Here is a 15,245-nt window from a genome sequence, read left to right as displayed (position 1 = left end):
CGCACGCCTGTAGTTCCAGCTACTTGGAAGGCTGAGACAAAAGGATCGCTAGAGCCCAGCAGGCCAAGGCTGCAGTGGCCGGAAGACTGGGCGACAGAGTGAGACTCCAACTCAAAAAAATAAAATAAAATAAAATAAAATAAAAATTTGTGTTTGTGTACCTCTGGGCTTTCAGCTGAATGCTAATATGTATAGATTTATTATTATAAACTATTGAGGTCAGAAACTCTGTCACTCAGGTTGGAGTGCAGTGTGGCAGTCATAGCTCCCTGCAGCCTTGAAATCCTGGGTTTGAGCGATCTTCTCATATCAGGCTCCTGAATAGCGGGGACTATAGGCAAGTGCCACCATGCTCAGCTAATTCTTTTATTTTTTGTAGAGGTGAGGTCTTGCTATGTTGCCCAAGCTAACCTCAAACTCCTGGCTTCAAGCGATCCTCCTACCTTGGCCTCTCAAAGCGCTGGGGTTACAGGCGTGAGCTACCAGGTCCAGCTGTTTTATTCATCTTGATGTCTCCAGTGTCAAGTATTTGTATAGTATGTTACAGGCACCCATGTTTGCTGCATCGAATGGATGTAGTTGTGAGAATGAATATCCTTATGGATGTATCGGTGCATGAGAATATCTTTATACACTGGGGTTTAGGGGTTTTGCTGAGCATCAGTGCATCTGTGTATTTGAATGAGTGAGGAAGGGGAGACATGTGCATGTGTTCGGCTGAGGAGAGCGTTATGAAGAGAGGAGAAAGAGAGAAATGAACATATGTGAATATCTCTCTCGCTCTGTCACGTACACCCTCTTCTGGTTTTCAAAACCGAGATCAATGTTTTTCCCTTCCTCTTGGCATGCCTTACATTCTCTAGCACTGTGAGAACGTTCGACTTGGAGTGGTGGCTCAGACGGATTTCTTTCTTATGCTTCCAACCGATAATGCTTTCCTTCCTTTTTTAGACTCTCAAGCTCTGGTTGCCAAGGACATACAAAATGAGAATTGAAATAATTGGTTCAACAACCACCTTGGGACCAGTAAAATGTCAGTTTTGCTCTTGGCCAGGGAATCTCACACGTCACAAGCAGACGCTTTTTGCACATTAGAAAAGAAGAAAAAAGAAGATATTTTCCTCAAGCTAACTGCCACCTGGGCTAGCAGGACCCTCAAATAACAGCAACAGATAAACTCAGAATCTGTTGATCCAGAGATCAAAGTAGAAGAGAACTCACAGGACGCAGGAGATTTTTAAAATTTGGATTCACATATTTCCTGAACTCTTCTTCTCCTCTGTCAAACACCTATTGGCCAGCCTGGGTCACCAGTGTTGTCATTTTTCTGATGCCCAGTGATCTTTCTCCTTCCAACTCCTACTCCATTTTTAGTTCATGCTTCACAGACTTTATAGTCTTTGTTTTGCTCTCTAGTGGTTTCTGTTAATTTTCTCCTCCCATGTAGCTTACAACCACTTTCTCTTACGTGCTTCACAGAACCAGCAAACACAGGCTCCGTGGCAGGCCCTCAATTAGCATTTTGCTGATAGAAAAACAGCAACAAAAAATTCAAAAGCCTACATTCTTTTAATTCTTAGAATTCTAAACTTCTACAATTTTAGAGCTAAAAGGAATTTTAGAATGTTAGAGCTAAAAGGAATCCTAAAGATCTTTGTGTTAGATCCCCAAATTTTAGAGAGGACAAGCAGAGGTCCAAAGAGGTTATATTTATAGATTTAAAAAAAAAATCACCAGGTCCAAATTCTCTGTTCAGCTCAATTCTGCACTAAGTACCTCACTAGAACCTTGGTCTTCTCCATCCTGACTTCCAGCCCTGCATTCTTGATAAACTGCTGCCCATGCTTTGGCCTGATAGTAGAAAGAAGAGGCCAGGCTCTGTGGCTCAGCCTGTCATCCCAGCACTTTGGGAGGCCAAGTGGATTGCCTGAGACCACGGGTTTGAGACCCATCCAGGCAACTTCGCGAGACCGCGTCTCTACAATAAATCAAAAAAATTAGCTGGGCATGGTAGTGCACACCTATAGTTCCGCCTACTTGAAAGGCTGAGGCGGAAGGATCGCTGGAGCCCAGCAGGTAGAGGCTACGGTGGCTGGGAGTGTGCCACTGCACTCCAGCCTGGGCAACAGAGTGAGACTCCAACTCAAAAAAAAAAAAAAAAGAAGAAGAGGTTAGGTCCTGAGCCAACAACCAAGCTTTCAAAAGGCAGTGGGGAGGCACCATCATGGTGTCCAATGGTGGTGTGATTCACCAGAAACAGAAACAAAGGGACACTGACTTGCAAGAGAAAGGTTTGCCAACAAGACAGTAGCAGGAAAGAAGTGGGGTGGCAGGTAGGGGTAATGTTAGGCAGGCTAAAACATTAAACAAAGTCTAAGCAGGTCCAAGCAACTCCAGTTCTTTATCAGATGGTAAAAACTAATGGGAGAGAAGGGATAGAGAAGAAACATTAGATTGGAAGTCAGGACACCTTAGATCTAATTGTGACTCGACCCTTGACAAAGAAATATACTTTTGGGCAAATGATTTCATTGTCCCCTCAGTTGGACTGATAGTCTTATATGCCCTAGAATGGAGCAAGTTTTTAGTTCGAAGATTTGCAATCAGGTTCTTCATTTTAAAGAACTAAAAAAAAAATATCTCTTCAAAATGAGAATATTAAAATGGATCTTCTTTTCTTGAAGAATGCTGCAATCTGTTTTTATCACAGTTTACTCAGCCTGTTAAGTTAGAATCCCACGGTTGTTATTTTAGTCTGTTGAGACTACAGTTACATATATCACCGTGTGACATCATTACAGTGTAGGAGTGAGAGATGTAGGGACTTCTAAATAATGATGGATGGTAACTAGGTGCTTTTTCTCAGAACACTTAGTTAACATGTACTATACTGCATGTGTGAACTACATTTATAAGAAATGTAGACCACTTTCTTTTCTGTTTTAAAACTGTATATTCTGAGCCAGGCTCGGTGGCTCAGCCTGTAATCCCAGCACTTTGGGAGGCTGAGGTGAGTGGATTGCCTGAGACCGCGGGTTCGAGACCTGCCTGGGCAACTTGGCGAGACCTCATCTCTACAATAAATCAAAAAATTAGCCGGGCGTGGTAGCGCGCGCCTGTAGTTCCAGCTCCTTGGAAGGCTGAGGCGGAAGGATCGTCAGAGACCAGCAGATCGAGGCTGCAGTGGCCGAGAGCGACCACTGCACTCCAGTATGAGCGACAGAGTGAGACTCCAACTCAAAAAATAAATAAATAAATACATAAATAAATAAATAAAACTGTATGTTCTTAAGGTGTACAACATGATGTTTTGATATACACATATGTGGTGAAACTACAGTCAAGCAAATTATTCTATCCATCTCGTTCCAGATTACCTTTTTGTATAAATGAGATAAGGATAATTTTCAATTAAAATACTAAATGGCAAAGAAATACGTACTTTAAAAAAATTCCTCTACTCAAAATTCATAAGGCTTGAATTATTTGGTAATCTGTTACATATGCCTACCCTGATGGTGCTATTTTTTTTTAGGCATCTAAATTTGAATTTTGAGAATTCAATCTCTCTACTTAAAGCCTGCTGTGAAGTTAAAATTCTGTGACTTATTTTAGTCTTAGATAGCTACATATATCAAATTTTACTACAAATAGAAGACAAAATTAAAATAAAAAACAAAAACAGGATCTTAAAATTGCACTAATCATTGGTGACAAATGCCCTGATTTAGAAGTGTAGTAAACCTTTTGAAAGTATTGTATAGACACCTTCTAGCCAGGTGTATCCTTGGTCAGGTACTTTTTTTTTTATTTATTTTTTGAGTTGGAGTCTCACTCTGTCGCCCAGATTGGAGTGCAGTGACTGCTCCCGGCCACCGTAGCCTGTCCTGCTGGGCTCCGGTGATCCTTCCGCCTCAGCCTTCCAAGTAGCTGGAACTACAGGTACACGCTACCACGCCCAGCTAATTTTTTGATTTATTGTAGAGATGAGGTCTCGCCAACTTGCCCAGGTGGGTCTCAAACCCGTGGGCTCAGGCAATCCACTCACCTCAGCCTCCCAAAGGCGCGGGATTACAGGCTGAGGAATCGAGCCCGGCTGGTCAGGTATTTTTAATCTCTTTTACAGCCTTACTATGGTCTCCAATACCTGGAGATTCGAAAGGGACCTTCAAGGTCATCTGATCCAACCCATTCATTTTACAAAGGAGGAAAAGGCCAGAGAAGGTAAGTGACTTACTCAGGTCATACAGGAAATCATTAAAACAGCTGCTATGGATCCAGAGTTTTCAGTTCCCAGAGTTACTGTTCTTTGCTTTTATTTATGTTTATTTTTTAAATTGTTTAACATTTTGAAATATTACTGCACTATGTGAAGTTAAAAAAGTGAAACCTCGCCGGGCTCAGTGGCTCAGCCTGTAATCCCGCGCCTTTGGGAGGCTGAGGTGAATGGATTGCCTGAGCCCGCGGGTTCGAGACCCGCCTGGGCAGCGAGACCTCATCTCTACAATAAATCAAAAAATTAGCCGGGCGTGGTAGCGCGCACCTGTAATTCCGGCTACTCGGAAGGCTGAGGCGGAAGGATCACTGGAGCCCAGCAGGTCGAGGCTGTGGTGGCCGGGAGCAGCCGCTGCACTCCAGTCTGGGCGACAGAGTGAGACTCCAACTCAAAAAAAAAAAAAAATTAGCTGGACATGGTGATGTATGCCTGTTAGTAGTCCAAGCTACTTGGGAGGCCGGAGGATCACCTGAGTCCAGGAGGTCCAGGCTGCAATGAGCCATGACTATGCCACTGCACTTCAGCCTGGGCAACAAAGTGAGACCCCAACTCAAAAGATAAAAAATAAAAACAACAAAACACCTACAATCCTAGCACTTTGGGAGGCATGGAGAGAGGACTGCCGGAATTCAGGGGCTCGAGACCAGCCTGGACAACTTGGTGAGTCCTTGTTTCTACAATAAATAAAAGAATAAGCCGGGCACAGTCCTGTAGTTCCAGCTACTTGGAGGGCTGAGGTGAAAGGATCACCTGTACCTAGCAGGTCAAGACTGCAGTAGTCATGAACATGTCACTATACTCCAGCCAGGGCAACAGAGTGAGATTCTGACTCAAAAAAAAAAAAATTTTAGTATAATAAAGAAATTCTATGTATGTGTCTGTGCATTCATATACATACATATGTGTATACATACAAAGATTTTTAAAAATAATTTTACTCCAACAAGAACCTAACTAAACCAAAAAATATTGTTTTTGGAATACAATGGTAGTTCTGAACAATAAAATCAGTACCTCAAGAAATGATCCTTAAATTTCCTAAAAATCTAATAAAGAACCAAGATAAGACAATATGATGCTTGCTGTGATGCAATCATTTTCCTCCAGGACCGAAGGATCGATTCCTCCCTCTGTTGGGAGGCTTCTGGTTGACAGCCACGGGCTTCAGTCAGCTGCCTCGCCCAAGGTCAGGCCCTGGAGGGCAGGTGGCGGCTAGCACCCCCTGAATGGGCAGCGCAGAACTACAGAGCCTGGACCACCTTGCTGCAGGGTAAGACCACCCGAAAGGATCACGCCAGCTGTAGGGTGTCCTGTGGGGTCAGCAGAGACCACTGTTGAGTTGCATTCCAGCCCTGCCTCTTCCTCTTCGGCACACCTCTTCCCTTCCCTTTTCCCCTCCCTCCCCTTCCCTCTTTTTTTCTGCTTTCCCTCCCTTTGTCCTCCTCCCTTCCCTCCTCTTTCTCCCCCCTTGCCTCCCAGTCCAGTCCCTCTCTTCCCTCCTTGCCTTCCCCTTCCCCTCCCTCCTCCTCTGTACCCTCCTTCCCCTCCCTCTGCTCTCTTCCCCTCTTCTTCCCTCCCTCCCCAGGTACAGATTCAAAAAGCACTTCCCCAGTCAATTCCCTGCATGCTAATCTCAGAATCTGCTTCTCCAGTAACCCAACCTGCAACAAGCACTCAAGTAATTTTTGCCGAAGCTGTTTTTTTTCTTCCACAGCTGCTAAGTTGATCAAGACTCCTGATTTTTTTTTTCTTTTCTTTCTTTCTTTTTTTGAGTTGGAGTCTCACCCTGTCTAATCTGCTGGGCTCCAGGGATCCTTCCGCCTCAGCCTTCCAAGTAGCTGGAACTACAGGCACGAGCTACCATGCCCGGCTAATTTTTTATTTACTGTAGAGATGAGGTTTCGCCATGTTGCCCAGGCTGGTATTGAACCGCGGGCTCAGGCAATCTGCTCACCTCAGCCTCCCAAAGTGCTAGAATGACAGGCTGAGTCATTGAGCCGGGCCTACTCTTGAATTTTTCAAAGAAAATTCCTGAAAAATTAAGGAATCCAGCAAATGCATATTTTAATTAGAGTCACTTTTTCACGTGTGTAAAACCTTCCCCATTCTATGGGAAAACAGATTTCAAAACAAAACACTCAAGTTTAGCAGGGGAGGAAGCAGATAAGCTGTTATACAAATAGCTCTCCCAGATAAGCTGGGAGAGTTAAGAGCATTGCAAACAGGTGCTCAATAAACAACTATTATGCTGAGTAAAAAAATTTTCAATGAACTTGTTTTGTGTTTGTGGCTGGGAGAAGGCTGGCTTTCTCTCCCTTTCTCTGCCTTTCCTTTTGTTTCTCCTGGTCCCTCTGTTTTGTTTTGTTTTGTTTTTCTCTTTCTCTCTCTTCTTCATTTCCTTTATCTGCTTCCTTCTTCAGTCTCTCTCCGTTTTATTTCTCACTATTCCGATCCCCACCTAAGGTCTGAGTGACTCCTGCCCTGTTCTGAGGACTGTTTCACAACATCTAGATGTTTCACTCGGGAATCAGGAGTGATTGAAAAAAATGTAGGGATGAGGGAGTTGCTACATCCAGTCAAAAGTTGCCAAACTATCTACATTCTAAGGAGTGACATCACTCTTAGAATCTAGGGAACAGAGGAAGAATTCATGAAGGTGATGACATCTGCCCTAGGCTTTTAGAGCTGAACTGAATTTCCACAGATAAGGCAGCTACTCCAGATAACGAAATTAAGAGACTGAGAAGATACCCCTTGCTGCTTCCTAAGAGTGTGAATTCATAGAGTGTGGCTCTTCTCGTTCCTAAAACTGCTCTCATTTCACATCAAAGGAAGTAGAAATAGAAAGCACTGAGCAGGAGGGGTCAGGCTTGAAGGCTAAGCTTTGCTGGCGGAGTTAACATGCCTGTTAGGTTGAGAGAAGGGGAGGAGCAAATCCAGGCTAAGGAAGGAAGGAGGGAGGGACAAGAAGAGGAGAGTCAAGGAGAAAGGTACCAGCAATAGATCTGAGCTCTGACTCCATTTCTTGTGCTTCAGGGACTATATCAGACCCTAGAAGTACATAGAGAAGAGACAGACTCTCAATTCTAGAAGCATAAAAGTTGTATGGGAAAGCCAGTAATCAGTGATGAGGGCAAAGGGCAGAAAGCAGGAAGCAGAGGGAGGCTTCCTAGAGGAAAGAACATTTGCATATCTTGGACAGGAGGGATGGAGGTGTGGGAAAGTAGGGTTCATGGGACCTCCGAGCTGAGCTTGGGCATCAGACGTGAGGAAGCAGGGGCAGGGCTGGCAACTGGGAGGTTGGCTGAGGTCAAATCATGAAGTATCCCCAACGCTACCTATGGTGCTTTTTTTTTTTTTTTTTTTTTTTTGAGTTGGAATCTCACTCTGTCGCCCAGACTGGAGTGCAGTGGCTGCTCCCGGCCACCACAGCCTTGACCTGCTGGGCTCCAGTGATCCTTCCGCCTCAGCCTTCCAAGTAGCCGGAATTACAGGCACGTGCTACCACGCCCAGCTGATTTTTTTTTTTATTTATTGTAGAGATGAGGTCTTGCTGCCCAGGCGGGTCTTGAACCCGCGGGCTCAGGCAATCCACTTACCTCAGCCTCCCAAAGGCGTGGGATTACAGGCTGAGCCACTGAGTCCGGCTCCTGTGGTGCTTTTGAATTGACTCTTGGGAGTAGGGCCTATGATCATTTTCACCTAATAGGATCGGTATTTAGAAATCACTTTGGGAAAGCTGGGGTGGATCATACCTGTAATCCCAGCACTTTGGGATTCCAAGAATGGAGGATTGCTTGAGCCCAGGAATTCAAGACAGGCTGGGCAACATAGTGAGACTTCACCTCTACAAAAAAGTCAAAAAAATTAGCCAGGTGGGGTGGCACATGCCTGTAGTCCACCTGAGCTCAGGAGGTTGAAGCTGCAGTATGAAGGATGACAGGGTAAGACTCCAATGACTCACCCCAAACAAAGCAAAATCACTCTGAGACCAGAATAGAGGATGGATCGGTAGGGACAGAGGCAGTAAAACAAGCTAGGGGGTTACCGCCATGTGCCAGCAAAAGGTGACAAGGGTGTGAACCAAGAACATAGAGCTGAAGGTATACAGGTGGACGGAGAAAAGGGGTCTGAACGAGAGATCTAGGAGGAAGACTCATAGAACTTGAAAACATATTGGATGTGGAAGTGAGGAAGTGTGGGCAGACACTCTTCAGTGGCCTCTCGTTCTCCTAACAAGAATGCAAGACCCCGAGTGCTCTTTGCTGGGGCCATTCCTGCGGGCTGCATTTGCTGCAAGGCAACCTTGAGGCATGAGGTAAGTTTCCCTTGGGCCAAGAGCAGGCTTGCTTACTGCTCACTATAAAAACAGTGGGTTCCCTGGCCTCGCTGTTCCTTAGCTGTGATGCAGACCCACTGTGTGTGCAGCATTTATCAGGGCCCTCTGCATCAGCCCTATGGGACAAGGTGGGCAAGGAGAACTCATGCAAACATAAGGCTCAGGCTGCTTGCTGCCCTGTGAGCAAAGTTCATTCTTTTTTTGTTTTTTTTAGAGATGGGTGGAGGGTCTCACTATGTTGTCCAGGCTATAATGTAGTGGTGCAATCATAGCTCACTGCATTCTTTTTTTTTTTTTTTTTTTTGAGTTGGAGTCTCACTCTGTCGCCCAGACTGGAGTGCAGTGGCCGCTCCCGGCCACCGCAGCCTTGACCTGCTGGGCTCCGGCGATCCTTCCGCCTCAGCCTTCCGAGTAGCTGGAACTACAGGCGCGTGCTACCACGCCCGGCTAATTTTTTTTTATTTATTGTAGAGATGAGGTCTCGCCAAGTTGCCCAGGCGGGTCTCGAACCTGCAGGCTCAGGCAATCCACTCACCTCGACCTCCCAAAGCGCAGGATTACAGGCTGAACCACCGAGCCCGGCTGCTCACTGCACTCTTGATCTCCTGGGCTCAAATGATCCTCCTGCCTCATCCTCCTGAATAGCTGGGATTACAGTTAAAGTTCTTTGTTCTTGACCCCAAAATCTCATGTCTTTTTTTTTTTTTTTGAGTTGGAGTCTCACTCCATTGCCCAGGCTGGAGTGCAGTGGCATGCTCACGGCCATCCAAGCATCAACCTGCTGGGTTCCAGCAATCCTTCCACCTCAGCCTTCCAAGGAGCCGGAACTACAGGTACGCACTATCACACCTGGCTCATTTTTTATTTATTGTAGAGACGAGGTTTCCCCAGGTTGCCCGGGCTGGTCTCGAACCTGCGGGCTCAGGCAATCCTCTTGCCTCGGCTTCCCAAAGTGCTGGGATGACAGGTTGAGCCACCAAGCCTGGCCAATCTCATGTTTATGGCTGCAAAGCAGCAGTGTCTTCTATTCCAAAGTAACAGGCTAACTTAACTTGTAAGCTGGGGAAAATAAAATCTCAGCCCTGACAGGGAAAGGGAGGATTTCTGGCTTGAGAGACTTGGTGTGAAGCAGTGCCTTTCACTGGGGGGAAGGAACCAGTATGGAAAAGCAGGATAATGATGTCATTTTTATGCAGGTTGATTGTGTTTTATTGCCAACTAGGTGTGGTCCTTGTATACAAGAACTGGTCATCAGATCTCACAGACCTGTTGGCAAATTCCAACAGAATTAAAAAATTTTATTTTAAATGAGAAAGCAGGATTTATTAAGAGAACAGAAAAGCTCCCACAGTGGGAGGAGACCTGAAGGAGTTGTCCCTGATAACCAAAATTTTAACTCTTTTTTTTTTGAGTCTGGGGTCTCACTCTGTTATCCAGGCTAAAGTGCAGTGGCACAATCATGGCTTACCACAGCCCTGACCTTCTGGGCTCAGGCAATCATTTTGCCTCAGTCTCCCAAGTAGATAGGACTTCAGGCATGCGCTACCACACCTAGTTAATTTATAAATTTTTTGTTATGAGGTCTCGCTATGTTACCCAGGCTTGTCTTGAACTCCTGGGTTCAAGTAATCCTCCCTTCTCGGTCTCCCAAAGTGCTTGGGATTACTGGCATGAGTAAGCCATCACACTCAGTTTGCATTTTTTGTCCTCTGAGTTACGGATCCAATTGATAAAATAGGTCTGGCCACTTACCTGGTCATTCAAAAGTTGATGGTTTAGGGGCGTCCATGTACTCATCTTTGTCTGCATTTTGGGGCCATCTATGCTTTTTGGAGGTGCAAATGCCATCGTGAGGTAAATGGATATTCTTCCATAAGAAAGACTATACCTATCAGAAGGAATGAATCATAAAATTTTCAGAATACTAAAAATATTTATGCCATATAATTTTTTACTATGTTGGTAGAAGGAATGGGTGGGGCCGGGCACGGTGGCTCATGCCTATAACCCGAGCACTTTGGGACTTCAAGGTGAGAGGACTGCCTGAGCCCACCGGTTTGAGGCAACTTGGCAAGACCTCATCTCTACAATAAATTAAGAAAAATTAGCTGGGCATGGTGGTGCATGCCTGTAGTTCTAGCTATTTGGATTGCTGAGGTGGAAGTATCGCCTGAGCCCAGCAGGTCAAGGTTGCGGTGGCCGTGAGCATGCCACTGCACTCCAGCCTAGGCGACATAGTGACACTCTGACTCCCCCCTCAAAAAAAGAAGGGATGCATGGGAAGAACATTTACTGGGATCATCTTATATGTCAAGTACTTTACATATATGTTCAATGAAAGCGCACAACAATCCGGTGAGGTGGTGGCTTTTAGCTCATTTTACAGATGAAGCAAATGAAGTCCATTGAAGTTACCTGGTTCAAGATCACACAGAGAGTAAGTGGTGAAACCAGAAGTCAGACCCAGGTCAGTTTAACTCTATTTTCACTGCATGACGGGAAAATCCAGAACTACGTCTAGCTAAGAACATGCCATACTGTCCAGAAAGAGAAGTATTTTATTTTTCAAAATTTATTTATTTTTAGAGACAGGGACTTGCTCTGTTCCCCAGGCTGGAGTGCAGTGGCATAATCATAGCTCACTGCAGCCTTGAACTTTTGGGTTCAAGTTGTCCTACTATCTCAGCCTCTCAAGAAGCTGAGACTACAAGTGCACAACACCACGTCTGACTAATTAAAAAAAGAAAAAGCTTTTCTAGAGATGGAGGTCTCACTGTGTTGCCCAGGCTGGCCTCAAACTCCTGAGTTCAAGCAAACCTCCCGTCTCCGCCTCGCAAAGTATTGAGATTACAGGCATGAGCCACTTCATCCAGCCAAGAGAAATATTTCACATTGAAATCATAGAGCAACATGAAATACTTTATTCTTGACCCTTGGGATATTAACTCTTATCCTCCCCTCTTTACTCTCTGACATCCAAGTAACAAGAGTTCCAGCCTGATACCATATTGAAGAAGCAGAATGATGCAATGGACAAAGACAAGGCTTCGGAGATGGATGAATTTGAGTGTATTGGGGGAAAGTTACTGTTTTTAGCTGTCCAGTACACAGCCTGCCTCCTTTTGATGAAAGCACTTTAATTTCTATGAGGAATTATTTTCTCTCATTGTTTAGAACATTCTGGGTTGGTTAATCAAGGTGATCTGCCCTTTCCCAGCCAAGAGATGGTCATGAGACCAAGCCAGGTCAGGTGAACTGACAATTTTACAGATGAGGTCATCATTCAAAGTAGCATTGGTACCCTGAGCAGACTGTTAAGTTGTTCTTGCTTCTTCACCTCTGAGAAGCCCCATGTCCCTTCTTGTCTATTTTGTAAGCCACCTGACACCCTTGTGATACATTTCCTCTTCTGTTTATGTTAGCTAGAATCTGTTTCTGTTGTTTGCAACCAATTGTGTTTTGGTTTGTTTGTTTTGGGGGTGTTCTTTTTTAGCTATAAAACTTTTTTTCTGTTATTTAATGTATCTGGGATTCAGTTTCCTCTTTTGTAAAATAAGAATGGATACATCTACCCCCAACTGCAATTTCAAAGATTAGAGTAAAAGAGTAAGGCAGAGGGCCTGATAGGTGGGGGGCCTTGATAAATAATAACCGACCTGCAGCTTTTCTTAGGATTTGTCATTTACAGAGTACCTCGAAATCTGTCCTTTGCGGGACCATGACAAACTATTTCAAGGTGGGAGACATTTACAGCAGATGGATAGTGGCTTCACTAATACCCTCAATGCTTCTGCAGGCTCTGTCTTCTCTCCCCTGTGAGGGTGGGCTTCTGTAGTCAGGTATGGGACTTGTCTGATGGCTGAGGGGGACCAGGGACTCTTTGCTGACCCATGGGCTCCACAAATGTCCCCACAGCAACAAATATTGGACAATTTTTAAAAATCATTATTTTTTGGCTGATATGGGATTTCCCCACTGTATCTGAAATCTTTGAAGTTCTCACTTGACATATAATATTCTCTCTCAGTTTTAAGTGGTGGCTGAAGACACAGTCAGTGTTTTAAACCCTGTGGGGTGTCATCAAAATAATGCCTTCCTGCAGCTACCTGCTGCCACCATGCCACTGGAATTGAAGGGGGCTCAGATGAGCCCCTAAGAGCTAATCACCTGAGTCACCACATTTTTAGGTAAGTTATAAAGGCAAAAGAAATGATTTCATTTCAGCACTATTAATTGGCAGCAAGCGATAAAAGAACATGTGAGCAGGCAAATTACAGATACAAAGCATGGCCATAGAGCCTACAAGATATGCACGATATCTTTATTTTTGTTATTTATTTTCTATATCTCTTCTCTTTAAACCAGTTGTTTGTAATCCTTTTGGGGGGTGCATAAAGCTCTTTGAGATGAAAACTGTGAATCCTCTCTCTAGAAAAATGCACATGAACATAAAATTTTGTTTACCCCAGGTTAAAAACCCCTGCTCTGCACAGAGAAACTCTCTCTCTGTTCCCAGTTTGCATAGGAAACCATTTGACTAATTGTAGGCACTACAATTAGTAATTCTAAATTAGGACAAAATGGTGGCTTTTCTTGGTGACTCCCCCGAGGGTCTATACTAGTTGTTTTCTATTTCCTGGTTCCTCAGAGATACATGTCACTTGCATCTGGCTTTCTTCAAATCCACTAAAGGAAAGCTTGTTTTTTAGCAGATGGGCCTGGCCAGGAGAAGCAGCCGTCTTGGTAATGCCGGCCTGCTAAAGTATGCCAATGGGGTGTCCTGCCTTCTCTCTTATTATTATCCTTGTACATTTTTTCCTCCTCCCTGCATACCAGAAGATGGGTAATGTGTGTATTTGCATGCACACACATATTCACAGTACAGACCATTTGCTACTATTAAGAAGACAAGAACTCTTATATAACACACACACACAAATAATTGCCCCCACTCCATCAAAAAAACAAAGCAAGTTGTCTTCCCTTTCTTACACAAATAAGTCTTGCTGTTGCTTTTTTGTGGCCTCTTTTCCCTGTAATGGCTGCCCCTGCATGGTCATCTTTAATTTTCCCTGAGGGGAAAATATAGAAAGAGGGCTCATGGCCCTAGTCCCCACTGTATGGTTCTAGTTCCATTTTCAATAGCAAGGATGTGTCCTCTGGCCACATATGACCAACCTGATCTTCTAAACTATCCTCCCCACTATCACCATTTTTCAACAACTTTATTAAGTACCTACATACCAGGCATGTGTTAGGGGTACAAAGATGAGTCTGTTTTAATGGAGCACACAATCTATTGTTAAAGAGGTATTTTTTTTAAAGGCTAGTTGATCAAGTCACTCTTCAGCTCAAAACCTTCACAGGCTCACTAATGACTACAGAATCCAGACTCGTTAGTATGGAAGTCTAGGTCTGCCATAATTTTACCTCAGTCTACCTTTTCAGCCTCATTCTCCCCTGCCCATGCACTCTCTGCCCAGACACACTGAATTCCTGACCACTCTGAGAACGTAGCACAGAACTTTGATGCGTCTTTGCTTATGTGCTTTTCTGACGTTGCTCACTTGAATCAAACTCACAGTAGTACATAATAGGTGCTCAATAAATATTTGTTAAATCAGTCACAGAAATGGATACACCAGGGGGGAAGGGGTGTAGTTTAAGTATTAAGAGGATAAAAAGATTAAAATGTAGAGTGAAACCGAGAACATTATGACCTGGGCACTGGGGTTATTCTCAGGAGCACTGAATTTTTATTTGGAGTTTTCGGAGCAAAATAGGATTGCGTTTCTCTGCTAACATAAAATTCATCCACTGCACACTAATATCGTCTGACACGAGAATCTCAAATATTAGGAAATGGGGTATGGGTAGACTTAAATGCAAATGCAAATTCACCCTACGTTTAACCAGTTAAAAACAAGGCAAGAGCTATAACACAATGCAAAAAGCTAGGGCTTGATAGCCATGCTATTATTTGTAGGTTGTGGATTTAGCAAGTATGAACTGCAGTTGAAATGGGAGAGCCAAAGGTAACCCCCAGGAGAGCTGCCAAGGCTGGTGAGAGGCCCGGGAGCTCTCCAAAGAGAGTCTGCATCTTTTTCATGCACTGCCCACAGCTCTCACCTCTTTTAGCTCGTCTCCCTCTTCAACCCTCGAGCGCTGACGTTGCCAGAGCTGCAGAAGGGTAGCTTTTCCCCTCCTGCTCCCTGCAGCCCCGTCAACGCGCCCAGCTTCCGGTAGCCCAATCACCATCTGAAAATCCTGCCTCTGGCCTCCGGGGTCTCTTAGGCAACAATGTGTGGGCTCTTGATTGGTCGCGCGACCCGGGAGGGCGGGCTTCCAAATTGGGCCCAGGGATGAAACGAAGCCGTGTGGGCGCCAAGAGCGTGGGCGGGAGTGCGCTCTGGCTCGGCCGGGCTGTAGCGGGAAGATGCGTGGAATCCTGAAACACACAGCTCTGGGAACCCTCATTCAAGACGCAGTGTGTCCCAGATCAGTACTCCCTACTGAGCCTGCCCAGTTCGTATTGTCCCGGTCACTCCGGAGCTCGGGCACGCAGGCTCCACGGTGCCAGGTTTTAAGGGTGACCGGCAGGCAAAAGGGGGTCGGAGGGACAACAATTCG

At 44.9% G+C, this 15,245-nt stretch overlaps 1 protein-coding gene across 2 annotated transcripts in view; it reads right to left on the bottom strand.

Moving 5' to 3' along the window:
- FBXO16 (F-box protein 16) overlaps window positions 1-14,880 on the bottom strand; it is a 65,949-nt gene extending 51,069 nt beyond the window's left edge. For both annotated transcript variants that reach the window (XM_021705921.1, XM_021705924.1), the window contains exons 1-2: window positions 14,745-14,880; window positions 10,368-10,482 (exon numbers count right to left, since the gene is read on the bottom strand). In XM_021705921.1, the coding sequence (XP_021561596.1) occupies window positions 10,368-10,463 (96 nt within the window). In that variant the 5' untranslated portion in view covers window positions 10,464-10,482; window positions 14,745-14,880. The remainder of the gene's footprint in view (window positions 1-10,367; window positions 10,483-14,744) is intronic.
- Between the last annotated feature and the right edge of the window lie 365 nt (window positions 14,881-15,245).

Source organism: Carlito syrichta, unplaced genomic scaffold (assembly GCF_000164805.1).
Source record: "Carlito syrichta isolate Samal-C Ts95f unplaced genomic scaffold, Tarsius_syrichta-2.0.1 Scaffold115591, whole genome shotgun sequence".
Taxonomy (NCBI): Eukaryota; Metazoa; Chordata; class Mammalia; order Primates; family Tarsiidae; genus Carlito; species Carlito syrichta.
This window is presented reverse-complemented; position numbering and strand designations above follow the sequence as displayed.